Source organism: Gobio gobio, assembly GCF_949357685.1.
Source record: "Gobio gobio genome assembly, chromosome: 4".
Taxonomy (NCBI): Eukaryota; Metazoa; Chordata; class Actinopteri; order Cypriniformes; family Gobionidae; genus Gobio; species Gobio gobio.
The window spans coordinates 21,267,745-21,291,116 of record NC_137100.1 but is presented as its reverse complement, the minus strand read 5'-3'; the positions used below and the strand labels follow the sequence as shown (position 1 = coordinate 21,291,116).

The window sequence follows — 23,372 nt, the reverse complement described above, 5'->3', positions numbered from 1 at the left end:
TCTGGATGATCCTTTTCTTCTTTGGTCCGGAGCACACAGCGTCCATTCCTCCCAAAAAATACCTGAAATACTGATTCATCTGACCACAGTACACGTTTCCACTGTGTGATGGTCCATTCCAGATGCCTCCGAGCCCAGAGAAGTCGACGGCGCTTCTGGACACTGTTAACATAGGGCTTCCTTTTGGCACAGTACAGTTTTAACTGGCATTTGTGGATGTAACTACGTATTGTGGTACTTGACAAAGGTTTGCCAAAGTAGTCCTGAGCCCATGTGGTGATATCGCTTATAGATGAATGACGATTCTTGATGCAGTGCCGCCTGAGGGATCGGAGATCACGGTTGTTCAGCTTAGGCTTGCGCCCTTGTCCTTTACGCACTGAAATTCCTCCAGATTCCTTGAATCTTTTAATTATGTTATGCACTGTTGAATGTGAAATATCCAAATCTCTTCCTATCTTTCTTTGAGGAACGTTGTTTTTAAACATTTCAATAATTTTCTCACTTATTTGTTGGCAAACTGGCGATCCTCGGCCCATCTTTGCTCCTAAAGGATTAGATCTTTCTTGGATGCTGCTTTTGTACCAAATCATAATTACAATCACCTGTTGACATCACCTGTTTCAAATCACATCATTATTTAACCATTTTACCTCATTACTAGCCCTAAATTGCTCCTGTCCCAACTTTTTTTTAAATGTGTTGCAGGTCTGAAGGACAGGAAAGGATGCATATTTACAAATTACATGAAGTTGACCAGACAAAACATGAAATATTTTGTGTTCATATTGTCTGCAATGAAATACAAGTCAAAGTAAATTTAGAAATCACTTCTTTTATTTGCCTTTTCCTTACTGTCCCAACTTTTTCTGATTTAGGGTTGTACTTATCTGACCATTATCAGTTTGTAGCAGTAAATGAAGAGATGTCACACCGATCACAAGTTCAGTATGGAGTACCGCAAGGCTCAGTGCTAGGACCGTTGCTCCTCAATAAACCCATCTCCGGTGTGATGACTCTGATCTTTCGAATATTCCTGTCTAATAATTGCCTCACTGACATGGCATCCTCAATAAACCCGTCTCCTGCGTGATGACTCCGATCTTTCGAATATTCCTATCTAATAATTGCCTCATCGACATGGCATGATGGTCAGAGGAAAACTGGGACCCCTTGGCTTGGCATGGCTTGCTCAGTTGGGGACACTAGATTTTCAACTAAATATTCAAATAAATGTTCAACTAAATTACTGATCTGCCCACATTGTCACTATAGTCAGGGGGCCAATTCTGAAAAGGGCTTCCGTTAAGACTTTTGCGGACATGTTTTGGTACAAGCTGTCACCCTATTTTTTTAGTTAGAAGACACCCATAGGGAAGATATTAGGGTGGTTGTCAAGCTGAATTTTTTTTTTTGTGACTTGTACAAGCAATTTCAGGCCAATTTGTTGGTTTCCTGCTCGACTCAACATGCCAACGATAAATGTTGAATATCTCCACAACCACAAGGACCATATACATAAAAATGGTATCAAATGAAAGCCAACACTCATGGGATGTCTGCTGAAGTGTCATAATGAACATTTATTGTACAGTGTAAGAGACAACAGAACTAGAACCTGAAAAAAACAATCTCCGCCTAAAGAGAGCCAGTTTTCAAAGTGAATATCAGCTTGGAAACATAACATAGTATCCCAAAACCTCTATCAATCAGTACCCCTATCTATGGGAATGCGTCAAGCCAAGTTTAAAGCTTGTAGGGAGAGACAGTGCAATTCTGCACAAGTTATAATACTTTAATGTCTAAGCGGAAATGTAGAACTGTAGATGGTGGTCTATGGTGCTATTTGACTTCATTAATGTACCAGGTTGTAACACAAATTATATTTAATTGACATATCACTATAGTTATTAATTCCATACTAACATAACTGCTCTCTCACTTCTTTGGGGTTAGGGGTTAGTAACTAGTTAGTAGTAATAACTATGTAATAGTCATATGGCAGAGGTATGTTTTTCTCCATCAAAGCAGTGGCACTCAGGAAGGCAGCCAACAGAAGGCACCCAGCAGCATGTCCATGTGCTCAGTCTGAGTCCTGGTCAGGGACACAAAATAAGAATTTGAACACCCTGCTATTTTGCAAGTTCTCCCACTTGGAAATCATGGAGGGGTCTGAAATTGTCATCGTAGGTGCATGTCCACTGTGAGAGACATAATCTAAATAAATAAAAAATCCAGAAATCACAATATATGATTTTTTAACTATTTATTTGTATGATACAGCTGCAAATAAGTATTTGAACACCTGTCTATCAGCTAGAATTCTGACCCTCAAAGACCTGTTAGTCTGCCTTTAAAATGTCCACCTCCACTCCATTTATTATCCTAAATTAGATGCACCTGTTTGAGGTCGTTAGCTGCATAAAGACACCTGTCCACCCCATACAATCAGTAAGAATCCAACTACTAACATGGCCAAGACCAAAGAGCTGTCCAAAGACACTAGAGACAAAATTGTACACCTCCACAAGGCTGGAATGGGCTACGGGAAAATTGCCAAGCACCTTGGTGAAAAAAGGTCCACTGTTGGAGCAATCATTAGAAAATGGAAAAAGCTAAACATGACTGTCAATCTCCCTCGGACTGGGGCTCCATGCAAGATCTCACCTCGTGGGGTCTCAATGATCCTAAGAAAGGTGAGAAATCAGCCCAGAACTACACGGGAGGAGCTGGTCAATGACCTGAAAAGAGCTGGGACCACCGTTTCCAAGGTTACTGTTGGTAATACACTAAGACGTCATGGTTTGAAATCATGCATGGCACGGAAGGTTCCCCTGCTTAAACCAGCACATGTCAAGGCCCGTCTTAAGTTTGCCAATGACCATTTGGATGATCCAGAGGAGTCATGGGAGAAAGTCATGTGGTCAGATGAGACCAAAATAGAACTTTTTTGTCATAATTCCACTAAACGTGTTTGGAGGAAGAAGAAGGATGAGAACCATCCCAAGAACACCATCCCTACTGTGAAGCATGGGGGGGGGGGGGGGTAGCATCATGCTTTGGGGGTGTTTTTCTGCACATGGGACAGGGCGACTGCACTGTATTAAGGAGAGGATGATCGGGGCCATGTATTGCGAGATTTTGGGGAACAACCTCCTTCCCTCAGTTAGAGCATTGAAGATGGGTCGAGGCTGGGTCTTCCAACATGACAATGACCCGAAGCACACAGCCAGGATAACCAAGGAGTGGCTCTGTAAGAAGCATATCAAGGTTCTGGCGTGGCCTAGCCAGTCTCAAAACTAATAGAGAATCTTTGGAGGGAGTTCAAACTCCGTGTTTCTCATCGACAGGCCAGAAACCTGACTGATCTAGAGAAGATCTGTGTGGAGGAGTGGGCCAAAATCCCTCCTGCAGTGCAAACCTGGTGAAAAACAACAGGAAACGTTTGACCTCTGTAATTGCAAACAAAGGCTACTGTACCAAATATTAACATTGATTTTCTCAGGTGTTCAAATACTTATTTGCAGCTGTATCAAACAAATACATAGTTAAAAAATCATACATTGTGATTTTTGGATTTTGTTTTTAGATTATATCTCTCACAGTGGACATGCACCTACGATGACAATTTCAGACCCCTCCATGATTTCTAAGTAGGAAAACTCGCAAAATAGCAGGGTGTTCAAATACTTATTTTCCTCACTGTATATAATGCATATAATGTGGCAAAACTCAATAATAATGATGTGAGTACCTGAGTAATTTTGCACCAAACTGCACAGGCACACCCACATGCCCCACTGCAAAATATTCCATTTTTTCAACATTTACACTGCCTGGTACTGCACTGACTTCCATTTTCCTTGCATCCACATATCGTCATCTCCAAGCACCTGGCCTGTAAAGGTTCTTTGGTTAAAAGCTTGGGGACAAGCATTCCATCCTTCATGTGCCAACCACAACTGGTTGGTGAGGGCAACTGTGGATGGGTCACTAGTGACTGTTTCCAAACCTTTGTTTGATAGTGGGCCCTCATGAGGTGCAGATACAAGGCATCCTGAGTTGGTGGTAAAGTATCCACATTGGCTTTCACTTTCCGAAACAGGGCACAGCGAACATCATGGATTGAAGTGCTGCTTGTTTTTGGATCATACAGTTTGCAGACAAACTGTTCTGCTGAGGATAGAATCGCTGGACTTGGTACTTCATCCTCACCAAAGTTGTGGAGAAGACGAGGGCACTGCTGAAACACTTTCCACGCCGTCCTTTTTCCTATTCCAGTGAACTGACTGGTAGTGTCACATCCAGTGATGGCATGAAATGTTATCTCATGTTATCTCATCTAAAGTCAAAGAAATGGTTCACTACACTAGTCTGATTGGTTTCTGAGTGGATCACTACAATGTCCTCTGACATAAGCTGAGGGCTTTTAGCTAGCAGACTGTAAAACAGGCTGCTGTGCAGCAAATAAATTATAAACAATATTTCCATTACACATCTGCACAAAACATAGTTTACCTATTAGTAAGTAAGCTAGTAATTATGAAACTAAATTAGCCTAGCTATCTGTCTGGGAAGTATAGTTAGTTGGAAAACAGTTTAGCTTACCTGTTTCTGGCAACATTCGATGTTAGAATGGTTGAATATTGAGGTAAATGTTTGTGTAGACAAATAGACCAAGTTAATTTGTTGTGTGATTGTGTGATTTATTCCATTAGAAAGAATTGTTCAGACTGTTGACACCTGCTGTGATCATCTTCTCTGGATCTGCTGCCTCATGTCAAATCACAGCTGTGCTGACACAACAGTGCCCCTTGGGGTGTGATACTCTTGTGGTATTTATTGATTATTATTTTTTAATGATCATGCTTGCACATAAATTGGATTATATTTCACATTTGCCCAAAATTACAGTAGGTAACATAGAAAATGGAAGCACTTTGGGGGGAAAAATCCGTTTTTACCACTTTTGAGATTATAGTGTTAAAATGGACACAAAAAAAAAAATTCTAAGCTGACAACCTGGCTAGAACACATGTTGAGGGGTTAAATATTAATACTGAATAGGTTGTATGCTTGTACCAAAAAGTGTCCGACAAAGTTTTAATATCAGTTTTGGCCTCCTGACTACTATATGATAATTGAAAGGAGCTGGATAACATCACTGTTTTCTCCAGAGCGGCTGTACAGCCGAATCAAATTCTGTTGCATTTTTTTCCTGTTTAACACTGTGAAGCTACTTTGAAACAATCGGCATTGTGAAAAACGCTATATAAATAAAGGTGACTTGACTTGATTTGATTTGACTTATTCAACCTGAACTTTGAGCAGGACGTTTCTCAGTGATGCTACTCAGTTTGAGGTACATTATGAGGTGTTTCTACTATAATTCCTCACCATCAGCGTTAACAAGTGTATGTCCATCAACAAACCTGTGTGTGTGTAATGTATTGCGGTGCACATGTGGGAACTGTATCAATAACAGTGCATACATTAGCCCAGCTGATGTAAACATTAACGTTTGCAAAACAAATCTTGCTCCATCCTTTCTCTTTACTCAAAGTAGTAAGAATGACGGACAACCTGCATTAATAGACACAGTTTTAGGTAATATTGCAGCCCACAGCTTATTTACAGTAGAATTTCAGTATTTGTAGTATTAGACAGTAATAACGTGAGTTAGCCAGTTAGCCAAATACTTACACAATGTGAAACACAATAAACACATTGTAAGCAAAGCGTCTTCTTGACATGAGGCTATCCAGTATACGCTGCAGTGTTCAAGGTTTCCCTGGTTTGTGCACGCAATAAGTGGACGTCACAACGAAACGGCTTGCGGCTCGTTTGAAAAACGATTCGTTCAATTTACTTTCTTTTGAGAGACAATAACTTTATATGCTCTGCACTTTCAGATTTAAAACTTTGCAGGATGTTTTCATTCACTTAGAACTATGTTACACACTACATGAAAGGCAATTTTCAAAAATCCAGACTAGGGGCTATTTAATGTACTGTGGATCATTAAGGATCATTTGATGGCCAATGCTATTGGTTCAAATTGACTTTGTTTTTTCAATTGACCGTGATTTAACTAAATTAAAATGAGATAAAGCATCGCTACAATTTAACTGAAACGAGGGAAGTCGAAGGCATGAATTTTGTGCAACCCCTGTATGGAAAAGAGCTGCCTACACATTCTTCAAAACATCTCTTCTTGTGTTCCACAAAATAATAAGAGTAATATGCTTTGGAATGGCATTTAAACTGGACATTTAAATAATTAAAAATGATTTAAATTCTGATAGAAACTGATAAATTACTATTCATTTGTAATGTTAGCCGGAAGTCACAATTTAGTGTGCTTATGTGTATTGTAGATGGCCATGGAGACTGTGTGCTCCTCTTATTTAAAAGCCTGTCTCTCCCATGGCTATTAAGTCATTGCTTGTCTTGGCTTTGTTAAATAACAGCCAACAGTCCTGGAGAGGATGTGGACCCATCATTGAAAGCCCTTTCCATGCTTGTTGACATTCCAACTACAATGTGTGCATTTACTGTCTCCCACCAGGCAATAAAATGTGTATGAATGTGTGTCAAATGCTTATGAAACACAAAGTCTATATATTAGTCTATATAGATTAACAATAGTTAATCCCTCAATAACAATTCTGTGTTTCAGTGTGTAAACAGCTGTGATGTTTAATTACTCTTAAAACCAGTGACTCAAAACCATAAATGTACAATTACACTGTCAAAGTCTTGTATTTATAGTATAGAGGAAGTGACATTTACTGTGGTACCAGACAATTTAGGCTCACCACGACACTCTGACATGAGTATGCTTGTTTTCTATTTCTACCGCAGAAGCCCAAAATACATCTGGCTTTGTTACATACTGAAATGTAAGCTACATCTGTGGGTAAATATTGTATAAACTGATGGAAAACTACCAGCTTGTATTTCCGCTGAATCTCATCCACTCTCTGCCTCTGTCTTTTGAAGAGAGCAAGGGTGATTTCCTGCCTGGATGCTGTGTTTGCTTTTTGAAGCAGGGTCCCAGTGTACTGATGGAGACTACTGTTTTTATAACATTTATACCCCTCCTCTCGCTCTTTCTTTCTGCTCTGATGACATATCCACCCAACACCCCCCATCCCCCCCAATCCCTACACACTCAGAATGTCCAGGATGTGACTCCGTGCTTCTCTGCCTCTCTCCCAGCATTCCTGCCCTGCGCACACACACAAACAAACCCGTGATCGCCTCCTGAAACCTGTGTAGAATTGTGTAAACTAGTAAGTGTTTATTTGGCTGCGTATGTATGTATAATCATGGTCTCAGGGCCACCTGTGATATAAGAGACAGGACAGGCATGTGAGGAATGTCAGTCTACATGATTGTGCAAGTCCTTTGTCAGAGGAAGATATTAGAAAATCAATGGAAGAGCAGAATACTAAAATACGTGCAGCTCTGTATGTTTAGGATGATTGCATTAGTTTCATGCTACATTATCAATGCATTTTTTCAATGACAATGTAGCTTCAAAGCACTGCAATCATTACATAATTAACATTTAAAAAAAAGAATGAGATTTCAAATGCAGCAGTTGTTTTTAAGAATGAGTTCAGTACACAGACTTTTATGTGTAATTACCTGGTGATAGTGTCAACATGAGTTTGTTAAAGTGATCCCTTCAAGAAGTACAATTTAGCATACTTTTAAAAGGAGTACTTATTAAGGAAATAAAATACTTAGTATAATAGTCGGTAACAATTAATTTTACAGTGTCCTTGTTACATATGTTACATGTACTTACCATAGTAGTAACAGTAAATGATGCATAATTACATGAAACTAACCCTCAACCAAACCCTAATCCTAACCATAACCCTATTCAGTTCATACTATATACATTAATTTACACTTTAAGGGGCCATAGTTAAAGTGCAATTATATATTTAAGTACTGAGTAAACATGTTAACAATTAGCATGCACTTACATTCTGTTTATTTTTCCACATTTCCATCTCTATATTCCACATTAACACAAGACATTTTATGCTGGACACCTCAAACACACCTGATTACAAATGTCAGGACATGCCACTCCGCCAGCACGTACCACAAATGGTGGGATTCTTCACATGGTTCCATCCTCACTGTCCCTCTGTGGGTGACGTCCTTACTGAAGATCTTCTGACCTGCTGGAGAAATAACTAATGAACTTGTCCTCCTCTCTTCAACTCAGCCCCAGTGGCCCAGCTGAGGGTGGAGCTTCTTGCGGGGTCTCCTTTCAAATCTAACATCTGATTCTAAATCAAAAGATGTTTGTGAAGTGTTGGGATTCTGAGGGCCCAGTAAGGGCTGAGCCCAAGAGGACTGCCACTGGCCCTTTGCCCTTTTCCCAAACTCAGACCTTTCACAGACATACATGCACTCATACAAAGAAGAATGACTGCACTGGGACATACAGAAACTGTATAAAGACAGTGTTATTTTACATTTGCTTACTTTATTACATTTCTGTACCTGCAAACTACTGTTAGTCTATACTGGAAAAAAACTGAAAAACATGAAAGTTTCATGGCCGGTACATTTTCTTAAATCACTAGCCATTGGTGTGGCAAAAAGTTCGTTTTAGGCTCTGGCTGTATATGAATATACAGTTTGTACAATATAAAAATCATTATGAAAATAATGAGAGCATAAAACATGGAAACCAGGTGTGTGTAAATTCTTGCTTGTATTAATTAAAAATCATGATTGTTCAGTCTCTGATTACAGGTTTGAGATTAATATCTTCTGATAACGATCAGTGGCTGGTTGATTGTGAATCCTTAAAGGGATATTTCACCCAAAAATGAAAATTCTGTCATCATTTACTCACCCTCAAGTTGTTCCAAACAGATAGAGCAATCATTGACTACCATAGTATTTTTTTCCCTACTATGGTAGTCAATGGTTGCCCTATCTTGGTTACAAAATTTCTTCTTTTGTGTTCAGCAGAGCAAAGAAACTCATACAGGTTTGGAACAACTTGAGAGAGAGTAAATGATGACAGAATTTTCATTTTTGGGTGAACTATCCCTTTAACATGCCTCTGAAAAATAACTGAATGCAATAATGCAAACAAATCTCCTCAACGAAAACATACACTAAAGAGCAAATTATATGCAAGTGGCTGGAAGTCCGGTGAAGGACAATAAGATAATTCTCTAGAGTGTGTGAGGTCCATCTCCACATTTTCATTACTTTAACAACAGTTCTCTTCCTTGTTCCTTCTATGTTCTACACTATTTCTCTTAAAATGTGTGTGGTGCCGTCTGGCTTACAGGACTGCAACAGTCAGGAAGTTTTGGCCCAGATGAAATTTTTTCTGTGGATTTGGATTTAAATATGGTTAAAAGCTGAGTACTACAAATTAAAGGGATAGTTAATGTCGTTTCAAACCCATAATACTTTTATCTTTCATATAATTTCATCACCATTCATCTTTGGAAGAAAGATATTTTTATAAACTCTCATTACTTTTGTCCATCCATGAAAGTCCACGCAATGGTGTTTGTGTGACATGGGAGAACAAACTTCAATGGCACATTTGAGCTTCCCTTTACCATATTTGATGAGCTGTGTGTGTTGATCAATGTTTATATGGGAATAAAAGCCTAAATTAAATCTGTTAATCTTATAAAGTGAACATTTTGATTAGCCCGCAGCTCTACATAAATCTGTCAGCGAGGCGCCACGAGCCAACGCCCAGGAAGAAGCCACACTCCTTGTGGAGGGGGCCCTCAACCCGAGCGGGCAGGGCATGCCTTGGGTTTCATATGCCAAGGCGATGGCATCCACCATCCAGTAGGCCAACCTCTGCTTGGAGACAGCCTTTCCCTTCTGCTGGCCTCCGTAACAGATGAAGAGCTGTTCTGAGGTCCTGAAGCTTTGCGTTCTGTCCACATAAGTCCGCAGAGTGTGAACGGGACAAAGAAAAGCCAGGGCTTGGTCTGCCTCCTCCTAGGGCAGCACTTGCAGGTTCACCACCTGGTCCCAGAAGCGAGTGGTGGGAACCTTGGGCACATATCCGGGCTGGGGACATGAGAGTTACCTGCCCCAAATTCCAGGTACGATTCATCGACCGAAAATGCCTGCAGGTCCCCTACCCTCTTGATGGAAGCCAATGCAAAGGGCTCTCTGCAGTGCGGTTAGCACTAGAGATAAGTGCCAAGAGGGTATAGAGTGAGGGCAAGTTAATCTCCTTGCCCCTCTCAGGAACCTGACGATCAGATCGTGTTTCCCTAAGGATGTACCATCAACCATGTTGTGATTTGCGGCGATAGCGGCAACATATACTTTGAGGGTGGAGGGAGACAACCTTCGCTTCAACCCTTCTTGCAGGAAGGAAAGCACAGAACTGATCAAACATCTTCGGGGGTCTTCTCGTGGTGGAGAAGAACACCATTCGACGAACAGGTTCCACTCCAACGCATAGAGGCGCCTCGTAGAGGGGGCTCTAGTGGAAGTGATGGTGTCTACCAGGTCCGGTTGGGCCAGTACGGAGTGACCAACAGGACCTACGAGGGTCCTCCCTGACCTTGCACAGTGGTGATGTGCAAGAAGGCTCACTGGGGGAAACGCATATTTGCGTAGGCCCCGGGGCCAGCTGTGTGCCAGCACATACCGAGCCAAGGGTCCCCTCGGTCAGGGAATAAAACAACTGGCAGAGGACATGTCCTGGGCGGCAAACAGGTCTACCTGTACCTCCACTCTACCAAGGACACTTGCTGTCGTGAGAGCTCGTCGGCTGCACGATTGAGCTGGCCGGGGATGTGAGTGGCACAAAGTGACCTCAGATGCTTCTGACTCCAGAGGAGGAGATGGCGGGCGAGTTGTGACATGCGACGGGAGCGTAGACCACCCTGTTTGTGTACGCAACGGTCGCAGTGCTGTCCGTACGGACCAGAGTGTGCTTGCCATGTAGCGGCCCTTTGAGGCGGCTCAGTGCAAGATGAACTGCTAGCAACTCAAGGCAGTTGATGTGCCAATGCAGTTGGGGCCCCGTCCACAGACCGGAACTGCATGCCCATGTACATGGCCCCCCAGCCGGTGGACGAGGCATCCGTGGAGACCACAGCATGCCTGGACACTTGTTCTAGGAAAACTCCTGCCCGTAGAGACGTAGGGTCTGCCCACGGCCGGTTTGGCAGCACTTCGGTGTTACTGAGACACGGAACGAACCGCTCTGCCATGCCCATCTCGGGACTCGGTCGTGTAGCCAGTGTTGAAGCGGCCTTATATGAAGCAATCTGATTGGCGTCACTGCGGCTGCGTATGCTATATGCCCCAGGAGCCTCTGAAAATGTTTCAGTGGGACCGCTGTTCTCTGTTTGAATGAATTCAAGCAGTTCAACGCGACTGGACGCGCTCCTCTGTGAGGCGCGCTGTCAGGTTGACCACATCCAACTCCATAGCGAGAAAAAAGATTCTCTGCACAGGGCAGAGTTTGCTCCTCTCTTGTGTTAATTTTGTCACCTTTTTTTAAATTTAGTCTTAGTCTTGAGCCAAATGTCCTTGTTAGTTTTAGTCATATTTAGTCCTTCACATATCTTTTTTTGTTGGTTTGTTTGCTTGCATTCATTACTATTCACTATTATTAAAAATTAAAAAATTCACAAATAAGTAATCAGTTATGATCTGCAATACTTTTTTGAGCAACTAGACTTCATGTATATTTATTAAAGAGCCATGCAGGCACCAGTGGGTAATGGAATTACAAATGAAAAATTTATTTTTCCAGCCACAAAATGACTTTAATTCTCCTCTTTGCATTGGAATTCTCTATTTTAACCTTAATTACTACACTAATTGTAATATAAATAATACAAATATTAGAAGACAAATGTTTTAAGTGGTCATTAATGGATCATACTTATTGCACAAATAGTACTTAGTACCAAAAGATCTCCTCAAAATATTCAATAAATATTATTGAACTAAAATATAGGTTATTTATTTGCATCAATTAATTCATTAAAAATCATGATTGTTCAGTCTCTGATTACAGGTTTGAGATGAATATCCTCTGATAACGATCAGTGGCTGGTTGATTGTGAATCCTTAACATGCCTCTGAAAAAGAAATGAATGCAATAATGGAAACAAATGTCCTCAACGCAAACATACACTAAAGAGCAAATTATATGGTGTTTGATTACATGGTGTCTTTAAACTTTTCTCTTTCTCTCCTTGTAGAATATAGATGTGACAAACTTCAGCAGCAGTTGGAGTGATGGCCTGGCATTCTGTGCTCTGTTACACACCTATCTGCCTGCACACATCCCTTACCAGGAGCTCATCAGCCAAGAGAAGGTACACATGTATTTCTTACATTGGTTACTTAAATGTCTTAGTAGATCCTCCTCACCCTATCTTTAGTGCCTGACACATTCAGCAATATGTGTTAAGAGCCAAGACTTCCCCTCGGCTGACCTGCCAGATGTAATGAATTACGTGCTTCTATGGATTAGTGTTGACAGAATACATAAACAAGCGACACACGGAGAGGTGTAGACAAAACATACATAACAAATAATTGGCTGCCCTGCCCTCCTTGTATGTTTATTCAACCAGGCACACACCCACGCACAAATTGCAGCCATAAGTCTAATAGTGATTACAGGAAGAGATGGTACATTATGCTTTTGAATTATTCACAAAGCCTCTTTGAGTGTGTTGTATTTGTCAAGGCTACTAAAAGGCCACGTGAGTGGCTCTCTAGAGCATTGCTAGAGAATTCAACTGGGTTTAGACATCTGTATTTCACTGCTGTAATTAATATTCAAATGGTTAATATTGGTCAAGTGTTTAAAAGAGTGCTGTTTTTTTCCCATAGGGGCAAAATCTCACCCTGGCTTTCCAAGCAGCTGAAAGCATTGGTATCAAGCCCTCTCTGGTGAGTTTTTTAACAGACACTTTTTTTTTTTTTTTTCTTCACAGTTTTACATTAATCTGTAATTGGGCATATAATCTACATATCATTTTTTGTTTACATTGAACCAGCTGATATGGCAAGTCATCTTGCACTGGTTATGCAGCATCATTACTAATACCAATATAATTACGCTAGTCAACCATAATTCACTTATTTAATTTACAGAGATAAAGTAATATTTGTCCATATTATCAAGTGTTATTAAATATATATATAAAACAAAACAAAACAAAAAAACATTTTCATACTGATTTTCATACAAATAACTTTTAACTGTAATAAAAAAGAAATAAATAAAGCTTGTTTTATTTCAGCTTGTTGCCAGGCAAAATTTCTCTTTTTCATTACGTTTACCTTGATGTACTAAAATATCTCAAATGAAAATAAAAATAAATAAACAAAACACAAAATGACTAACTTTAACTATACAAATAAATAAAATAAAAAACTAATTCAAAATATTAATAAAACTACAATAGTATCTTAATGATACTAAAACAACATCTATGATCTCAATATGTTGGCTCTTGTGTGGTGACCCCTACCTGTACAAAATAAATAAATAACTGTCTGAGTGCAAGTGAGTACTGTGAGTGTGTACATGTTTCATATTTCAAATGTACTATAGATTAACAGATAATCAAACAAGCATATGACAGTTTTTCTGATTGATTTAACCCTGATAAGCATTGGCTTTCCCCATGGGTAAATTTCACAACTTTAATCACTGATTTGTGTACCTGACACAGACAAGAAGATTTATATACATATGCAATGTAACTGAGTCAAAGATGGACTGTTGAACCGGGCTGTAAATTCAGCAAGCGAGGCATGTGAGATCTCTTACAGAAATAATTTTATTAAGTATACTTAAGTTCAAGTATATTTTTAAGTATACTAATATCAATGTACAAGAAGTATATTTGTAAGTATCCTTGGGACTAAATTGGCCCATTTTTTATTGTATAAAAGTATACTTTCTTTTAAATATACTTTAAGTGTAACAATATTAAACTTTAAATACACAACTAGTTTACAACTAAGTTTTTCATTTGAACTGCAACTATACTAAAAGTGAACTTATAGGCATACTGATTTACTAGTCAAATGCAACACATTTTTAACTTATGAAAGTACACATTGAAGTATACTCTCAGGCAGGGCTGGACTGGGGCTAAAATTCGGCCCTGGCAAATCCAGCCCATCCGGCCCATGGGCCTTAAATTGGAGTACATAAATAAATCTAGGACAGGGACAACTAATGATGGATATTATCGAATTTACTGCAAATGCAGATAACAAACGTAATATTGCTAGCCTGGATGCCAGCTGAACTTAGCCCCGCCCACAACATTTTTACTCGGGCAGTTCGGTCTGGACTTGATCGGTAGAGAAGTAATTATGCCCGAACAGAAACTGTTCGGACCAATGAAATTGTCAGGGCGGGCTTTAGACGATGATGGACAGATGATCAACAGTAACGTAATCATCTACGTCATCAAAAGCACTTGGGTTGAGTCAAACCCATGGCTCTGGGTTGAGTTTGTTCTAATCCTAAACGGAGAACTTGTTCGTATATGCATTCACCTTTACTATTTCTCTCAGAAATGATGATCGTGTTGGTAAGTAAACGCTGTGTATCCTTTTTTTTACAACACCGGCAAAGATCGTTTACACTCATATTTTTCTTCTAACGTTAGGCTAACTTACTTATTCCAGCGTGCGTGCAGGTACAGGGTTGCCAAGTTTTTACTACAAAACCCACCCAATTGCTAACGTTCCTCAAAACTAGCCAAAAACAAGCCAAATAGCTTTCCAGGGCGGTTCAAAAAAGTCATTTAGGGGGTAAAATATGTGTTATTTTGGCAGGGCTGGCAGCTAAAAATCGCATTCCTGGGTCTGTATGTCACATAATTGGGGTCGCTTCAACCCGCGGATATAGCAACACAGTACGGTTGAGTTTGACATTTGACAACTAACGTTATGCGTCGCTCCGTTGCTCTGATTGGTTGTAGGTCTATCCAATTGAGGTCTTTCCTGGTTCGGTTGAAACACGCCCCATAATCACTGCCCAATGGAGCAGTATCAGACTCATATTCTGACTAGAATTGAGTATGACGACGTCAGGTATAATGCTACTATGGTATAATATTGCACTTTTGTCACACAGAAATGCACTTGACAGTAAACCACTGATTTTGAGCTAGGATACATTAAAGTGAATTTACTGCTTTTAAAATCTGTCATCATTTACTCACTCTCATGTCGTTCCAAACTTGTATGACTTTCTATCTTCCGTGAAACGGAAAAACAGAATGTTGGCAACCAAACCATAGGCTATACCATTGAATAGCCTATTGTATGGACAAAAAAAGACTCAAATGACTTTCTTTTATGTTACACAGACAGAAATTCATTGAGGTTTGGAATGACATTAGGGTGAGTAAACGTTCACATGTTTTGGTTGAACTACCCCTTTAAAAACAATAAAAAAAAATTGAGAGTTAACACCTAATTTATGTAACACTGATATGATATCTATATTTCATGAGGTTCTCATTGAAATAACATTTTGTTAAATTTCATTAGATCTATTAAAAAGTTCATAAAACATTTACAGAGAAAAAAGCTTTGTCCTTAAAGGGATAGTTCACCCAAAAAGGAAAATTGTGTCATCATTTACTCAAGTTGTTCCAAACCTGTATGAGTTTCTTTGTTCTGCTGAACACCAAAGAAGATATTTTGAAGAATGTTTGTAACAAAGCAGATAGAGCAACTATTGACTACCATAGTATTTTTTTCCTACTATGGTAGTCAATAGTTGCTCTATGCTTGGTTACAAACATTCTTCAAAATATCATCTTTTGTGTTCAGCAGAACAAAGAAACTCATACAGGTTTGGAACAACTTGAGGGTGAGTAAATGATGACATAATTTTCATTTTTGGGTGAACTATCCCTTTAATGCATGGGATCCAAGCTTTAAAGCTGTTTTGTTGAATTATAATTTAATTACCCTACACTCTAAAAAAAAAAAAAAGGTTCTCGAAATAGGGGAACCTTTTTTAGTGCTATATAGCACTAATTTTGGTGCTTCAGTGGTTCTTCAGCGGTTCTTCAGAGGTGCTATATAACACCTTAGTCAAAGAACCGGTGAAGAACTTCTGAAGAACCACTGAAGCACCAAAATTGGTGCTATATAGCACTAAAAAAGGTTCCCCTATGATTACGAGCCAAGAACCATTTTTGGTGCTATATAAAACCTTTTTTTTTAGAGTGTACAGCATTTTAACTGAGACATTTTAACTGAGTTTAACTGTAGATCAGTTTCATTTAACTGTATGGGCATGGTAGTCACAGGTAAAATCATGCTCCTCATTACCATAGGTATATGGTTTCGAAAATAAATAAATAAATAAAATAAATAAATAAATAAATAATAATAAACTATTGAATTTGGTTGTGCTAGAGTGACAAGTTTGTAGTTGTGTGTATTGCTGTTTTCCAATTTACCTCGTGATGTATTTACATGGTCGCGGCTGTTTTCAGCTGATTCACCACAGAACCTTTAATGTTCCCATATCACACGATTGTATAAAACAACATTCGGAGTCAAAGTGCCGGTTCATCACTTCATAGAGCAGCAGAAACGCAGCGCACATTCGTCGGCGGCAGCGCTGTTGCGCGGATATTCGCCTTTTGCAGTTTCATGCGCCCACATTTTTAAACAGCGCCTAATATGGACACAGTCTATGGAGGAGGGAAGGTCTTTCTCGCTTTGGCCTGTCAATTCAGAATACAAACCAATGGGCCGCTGTCCCTGCATGATGGGCCAGTCCGTGGCAAAAAATTAAATAAATAACCTTGTATCGGCCCCAAAGTGCGTCGGCCCACCGGGAAAATGCCCGGTATGCCAGATTACCAGTCCAGCCCTGCTCTCAGGAAACTATTACTTTTTTTTCTAAGGAAGAAAGTTTTAGAAGAAGGAAGTTTTATTTAAAGGGGATGTCTAATGCTGTTTCATATATACGTTTTGGAAAGTTTTTTTTCCAAGTATGGCTCTGTATGACGTCATAAAGGGCGGAATTCCAATGAGCACTCCTCCCAGAAGAGTACGCCCATCAATGTGCTTTGTTTGGGATACACCACGGGTCACGGCACGCCTCCAAGAGCTCAACTGTTTTTAGAAAGAAGTGGTAGCTGTATCTGTCTTTTATAAATATGATAAAACGAAATACTCTTGAGGGATGCAGTACTACTCTACTCAAGATTAATATGAGATTGGCAGAAACTGTGTGTTATTTCCACTTTAAGTGAACTTAACATCATACTTATAGTTAACTATTTATATATTATTTTTAACTTTATGTCCCTGACTGTTTAGGTATTCATTTTTATACTTGAAATATCCTTGTAATTGTACTTTTTCCATAAGTAAGATTGATTAAAAAAAGCTACATTTTAAACAAAAGAGAAATTTGCAGTTTTGTCAAAGACTATGTCCGGATGAGATTCAGAAAGTTGATCAAAACATTGATGGAGTAGATTGAGTCAATCAACATCCCCAAAGCTTCACAGTCGTTAACCCTTCCTGGGTCGTCATTTCATTCAGTTACATTAGGTTTTGAACTTATATGTTGTTTAATGTTTGATGATTGCATTATTTTACATTTGCGTAAGCAATCTTTTATCACTTGTTTCTGCTTGTTCTTCACCTGTGTTTTGATCCGAAGATTATGTACTATTTCAGAATATGCGTAATTGCGCCCCCTACTGTATAACACTAAAAACATGGATAGCCAGAAAATTCAGTCAATGCCGCGGAAAGAGCAAAGTACACTATATTGCCAAAAGTTTTGGGATGCCTGACTTTACATGCACATGAACTTTGATGACATCCCATTCTTAATCCGTAGGGTTTAAAAGGTTAGTTCATCCAAAAATGAAAATTAGCCCATGATTTACTCACCCTCAAGCCATCCTAGGTGCATATGACATTCTTCTTTCAGACGAACACAATCAGAGTTATATTAAAAATGTCCTGGCTCTTCCAAGCTTTATAATGACAGTGAATGTTGCTTAGTTTTTGAAGTCCATAAAAGTGCATCTATCGATCATAAAACTGCTCCACACGGCTCCGGGGGGTTAATAAAGGCCTTCTGAAACGAATTGATGCGTTTGTGTAGGAAAAATATCCATATTTAAAACTTTATGAAGTCAATTATCTAGCTTCTAGCGTCAATTATCGCCTTCCGTATTCAATTTACGGAAAAAGTGTAACGCTTCTGGTAGTTCAAAATGCTTACGCTACGTCTGACGAGCGTAACTGGTGTGCAATGTCGTCAGACGTAGCGTAAGCATTTTGAACTGTGGGTTGAGGTCAGGACTCTGTGTAGGCCAGTCAAGTTCCTGCACATCAGACTCACTCCATTTCTTTATGGACCTTGCTTTGTGCACTGGTGCGCAATCATGTTGGAACAGGAAGGAGCCATCCCCAAACTGTTCCCACAAAGTTGGAAGCATGAAATTGTCCAAAATGTCTTTGTATGCTGAAGCATTAAGAGTTTCTTTCACTGGAACTAAGGGGCCCTGAAAAACAACCCCACACCATAATCCCCCTCCACCAAATTTTACACTTGGCACAATGCAGTCAGGCAAGTACCGTTCTCCTGGCAACCGCCAAACCCAGACTCATCCATCGGATTGCAAGACAGAGAAGCGTGATTGGTCACTCCAGAGAACACATCTCCACTGCTCTAGAGTCCAGTGGCAGCGTGCTTTACACCACTGCATCCAACGCTTTGCATTGCACTTGGTGATGTAAGGCTTGGATGTAGCTGCTTGGCCATGGAAACCCATTCCATGAAGCTCTCTACGCACTGTCCTTGAGCTAATCTAAAGGCCACATGAAGTTTGGAGGTCTGTAGCAATTGACTTTGTAGAAAGTTTGGGCTGACCCCTCTCTGTGATTTTACGTGGCCTTTTTATACACCTTTGTCCATGGAAGTGATTGGAACATTTGAATTCCATGATTTGGAGAGGTGTCCCTAAACTTTTGGCAATATAGTGTAGATTTGAAGTATGTTTGATGTATACTAGCAATGTACTACTATAAAGTCTGTGTTCTTTATAAATCAATATTTTCTAACAAAATAAGTTTATAAGATAGTTTGTAAAACTATGTGGGAAAAAAGTATTGAATAGGCTTAAGAGTAAACACAGCTACAAGTATTGAGATTTTAAGTATCTCGGTCAAAAGATTGAGTACAAGTATATGCCAAATAGACTTTGACTTTTCTGTCAGTGTAAGTCAAGTATATTTAAGTCTAATTTTAAGTATATTTCTGTACATAAAGTACATTAAAAGTAGACGGAAAGTATACTTTCAAAGTTTTTTGTTTTAAATAAGTATACTAATAGCACACTTGAATGAACTTCTTTTTCGTAAGGGATGTGTAGAGTTGCATTCACACATAATCAAAATCAACTGCCTCTGCCTTGTCGTTGTGAGTTCAGGCTGTGTGAATTCTCCATCTTGAGGAAACAAACATCTAAAAATCTAGAACACCCAGTTAAATCAAAAGATTTAATAAGTAAATAAGTGTCCACAAGTGATAGTAGGCAGTTGAATCTCATGAATAAATGTCCAAGTCACATTTCACCCCAAAATCTAAAAATTATTTTATTTACATTTTTTTAGAGAGTTTTATTTAAGTGCAGGAGGTCACAAACTGTATGTTAGATTTGGTTTGCACTTTACAGAGTCACAGAGTTAAGCCAGTAAAGTTTATTCATGACATCTGATGATTTATCTGGTTTCATTTGTTTTCATACAAATTTTCAAAACAAATAATTTAATTTTACAGTTCATTTTACTGTTCAATTTAGGCTGTTCAATGATTTAAACCTATTTGGAATCCCCTCAATCTCAGAAATGCTTTTCCACCCATGCTTTTCAATAGCTAAAGAAGATTGATCATGCAAGCTCATATCACTCCCGAAAGTTGCTCTTCATTTGCATAAAGCTAATTTTTCTCTTTCTCAAGTTGCTAGACATGCCCATATATATAGTCACCAGTTACCAGCTCGAATAAAAATATAAAAAGGGCCCAAAATCAATGATTATGGCATTAATTTCATATTATTTGAACAATTAATAGTAATACAATAATTAAGTATAAATAGAGCAGAATCATTCATATTTCTTATTATGTTGTTGTTGTTTAATTTTCAAAATTCGAAAAAAAATAGGTTTACATTAAGAATTCTACATTTTCATTTCATCTTACAATGTTCTTGTGTTTGGTTTATATCAAGTGCATTTATTGAAAACAATGTACAATATTTCGAAAGTAGCTCTTCATGCTTTGACCAATTTTTCAGCTGCTTTCTGCAAGAAGGAATGATAACAGCATTCTGAGTGATCGTGTACACTTGTGTTTTCTTAATTGCTTCATAGTTATTCTGTTTGAATAATATGAGGTGACAGCTTTTTTGTAGCAATTGTCCAGAGATTAGGGCTGCTGTTTAAACATGTTACTCATTGTCTCAGAACACTTTTTGTTAGGTGCTGACTGTTTAATTACTGACCTGAGGGTGTGTTTGACAAATGTTTTTATGACTTTATTACAGAAGTGTACACAATATTTTGACATGACACATCACTCAGCAGGTTCTGTTTGTCCTTTTCAGCATGACTTACACAGACACACAACAAACATATGCAAGGAGGATTACGGCTTTGGATCTGTATCTGAATGTGTATGGGTGTATGGGTTTAAATATAAGCTAAATATTCTGGCACATTCTCTCTTTTATTTTCCATTTTCTGAATCGTTTGGTAGAATTTAAGAATATATTTAACAAAAAAGAGAGCAGAGTGCACAGAAATGCTCTGTCTGCTTCTACTATCCCAAATAAACACTTATAAACTTATAAACACGGCAGTCTTAACAACAACAAAATCAGTCAAAAAATTTTTTTTTTATAAAAAAATCTGAATAAAATCAAAATAAATAATTAAACTGTTGATTGAATCTTTTTGAAAAAAAGTTTGCATATGTGTTTTTTGTTGAGTATCATATTTGATACATCAGGCTTTTATGGCTATTATAGTGATATAGGAGAATATGAAGCTCACACCCGAGGAGAAAAAAAATCAAGTTTTATTCAGAGGCCCAAACTGAAGTTGCATGGCCAAAAAGTAAGATGAAACTGTGATAGCATGTTAAATCAATGAGATCTTTAGTGTCACATGTCTGTTTAGGTTTGGACTTTCTGTTTGTATTCTGATTCATTCATGTGCTCCTTTGTTCAGTTTCCCGCCACTCCTTTGTTTCTATGGTTAACTTCATTATTAATTCATTCTGTTCAGCTTTGTTTGCTCGTTACCTTGTTTGTGTTCATATAAGTTCTTCCTTTTCAGTCACTCCTTGTCTGTTCACCGTCTTAAGTCGGGTCAAATTTACCTCAGAGGAAATTCTGGCAGTGTCAGATGATTTGCCGCACAATCCTGCAGTGTGACTTCTCCTACATGCAACGACCGTCAAATTATCTTTGTTTTTTAAGACAAAATATGACCAAAATGAGCACTTGAAAATTCTTTGTAGCCACCAAAACTATCACCGGTCACCGAACTATCATTGTTTGATGATATAAAATTCTGGTCGAGTTTTCTTGCGTGCATCCGTAAAAAGCGCGCCTTGACTATCATACAGTCTGACATTAATGACAACTTAGATCTGACAATGGCTAGCAGGGATCATGTTCGTACAGTCTGACAAGGAACAATCGTGAAGGACTATTATAAATCCCACAGTGTGCACCCGGCTTTAGTTAGAGTGTGTTGCTACAACTGTACTTCTACAATCGTCTGTCTGCCAGCTAGAAATACTATTAAACCTGTCATTTTGGATTTAGTCTCTTCATCTGTGTCTGCCTTCTTGCAACCACTGTGACAAATTGCAGACTATGTACATAAAATGCAATAAAATAACAGTTTATGGTTTTAAAGCTCAGGGCCCATATTCATAAAGAATCTTAAAGGGACAACTCCGGTGAAAAATGAACCTAGGGTTAATTAACACATGGTTACCGAGTAGATCGTTCTCTGGGATGCGCTTTCATGAAAATCGAATGTAAAGAGATTTATCTTTAAAAACAGATTAGCTTATAACGAGAGTAAATGGGGCACAGAGTAAGTAAAATTAAATCGCTAGTTAATACCACTAACAAAGCTCAAAATAGCCTCACACTAACATGGTAGCATAATGAGGGTCCCTACATGCAAACCGAAGCATTGAGAACTTTGTAAGTGTACAAACAGTTTAATAAGAAGATACTTTATAAAGACAGAATATTACGCGTACACAGACAGGAGCCATCTTGGAAAACAGTCTCGACCATTCGAGCCAGGTCAAATTTGTTAGGAGCACGGACGAGGACTTTTAAGAGGCTTAAGAGTTTCTTTAGCAGCGGAGAAAATGGCAGAAAGACGAAGAGGGAGAAGAAATGTGTTGCAGACAATGGATGACTTAATAAGACGCTATAGATTAGATCGTGCAGGGATCATGTTTGTTGCATTAAACACGACTTTCAAACCACCAATTAAATAGACATGCCAGCAATCAGTGTAATTGGAAAGAGTGGAACAATATTTATAATTCTAAGCCAATCAAATACCTTATAGGAAATTAACAGCATGGTAAATAGTAAAAGGATTTATATATGTGTGTGTGTGTGTGTGTGTGTGAGTGAGAGAGAACGGTAAAATAGGACAATTTGCGCTTGTAATTTAAAAGGGAAGGCTTAGACCCTATACTTAAAAGAGCTCCTTTTTTCCCCTTTTTGGACAACCAACCAATCACAGTCTTCAGAAGACTGTGTCATACGTAGCAACAGGGTCAGCCCCGCCTCTTCACTAAGATAAAAGTTTTTGTATTTTCCTTGCTCAGAGTTGCTCTCAGATCGGTCCCGGATAGCTCTTAAGCTAAGACTCCTACGTAAAAGTTTTTAAGCTAAATTAGGAGTTTTCTGAGAGGACTTTTAGAATCTTTATGAATACGGGCCCTGTAGTTTTTATTGTGGTGGACAAAATATATAATGCAATTCATTACAAATGATTATTGAGAGATGTACATATAAACATTCCTCAAAAGCCTGATGTTTGATATTCACATTTTAACATGATTTTTCAAAAAATTATGTATGAATAATCAAGCAAACATAAGTTAATGTTTAGTCCAATGAGTGTTGTTTGGACATGTTTGGAGTAGGACTGTCAAAAGATTAATCGCGATTAATCGCATTCCAAAATAAAAGTTTGTGTTTACATAATATATGTGTGTGTGTACTCTGTTAATTATCATTTATATATAAATACACACACAT

The 23,372-nt window shown here is 38.7% G+C and overlaps 1 protein-coding gene across 3 annotated transcripts in view; it reads left to right on the top strand.

Moving 5' to 3' along the window:
* Positions 1-23,372, top strand: part of specc1 (sperm antigen with calponin homology and coiled-coil domains 1) — a 270,540-nt gene that overhangs the window by 244,996 nt on the left and 2,172 nt on the right. For all 3 annotated transcript variants that reach the window (XM_079816099.1, XM_079816100.1, XM_079816101.1), the window contains 2 exons: positions 12,246-12,362; positions 12,886-12,945. In XM_079816099.1, coding sequence (XP_079672225.1) covers positions 12,246-12,362; positions 12,886-12,945 — 177 coding nt within the window. The remainder of the gene's footprint in view (positions 1-12,245; positions 12,363-12,885; positions 12,946-23,372) is intronic.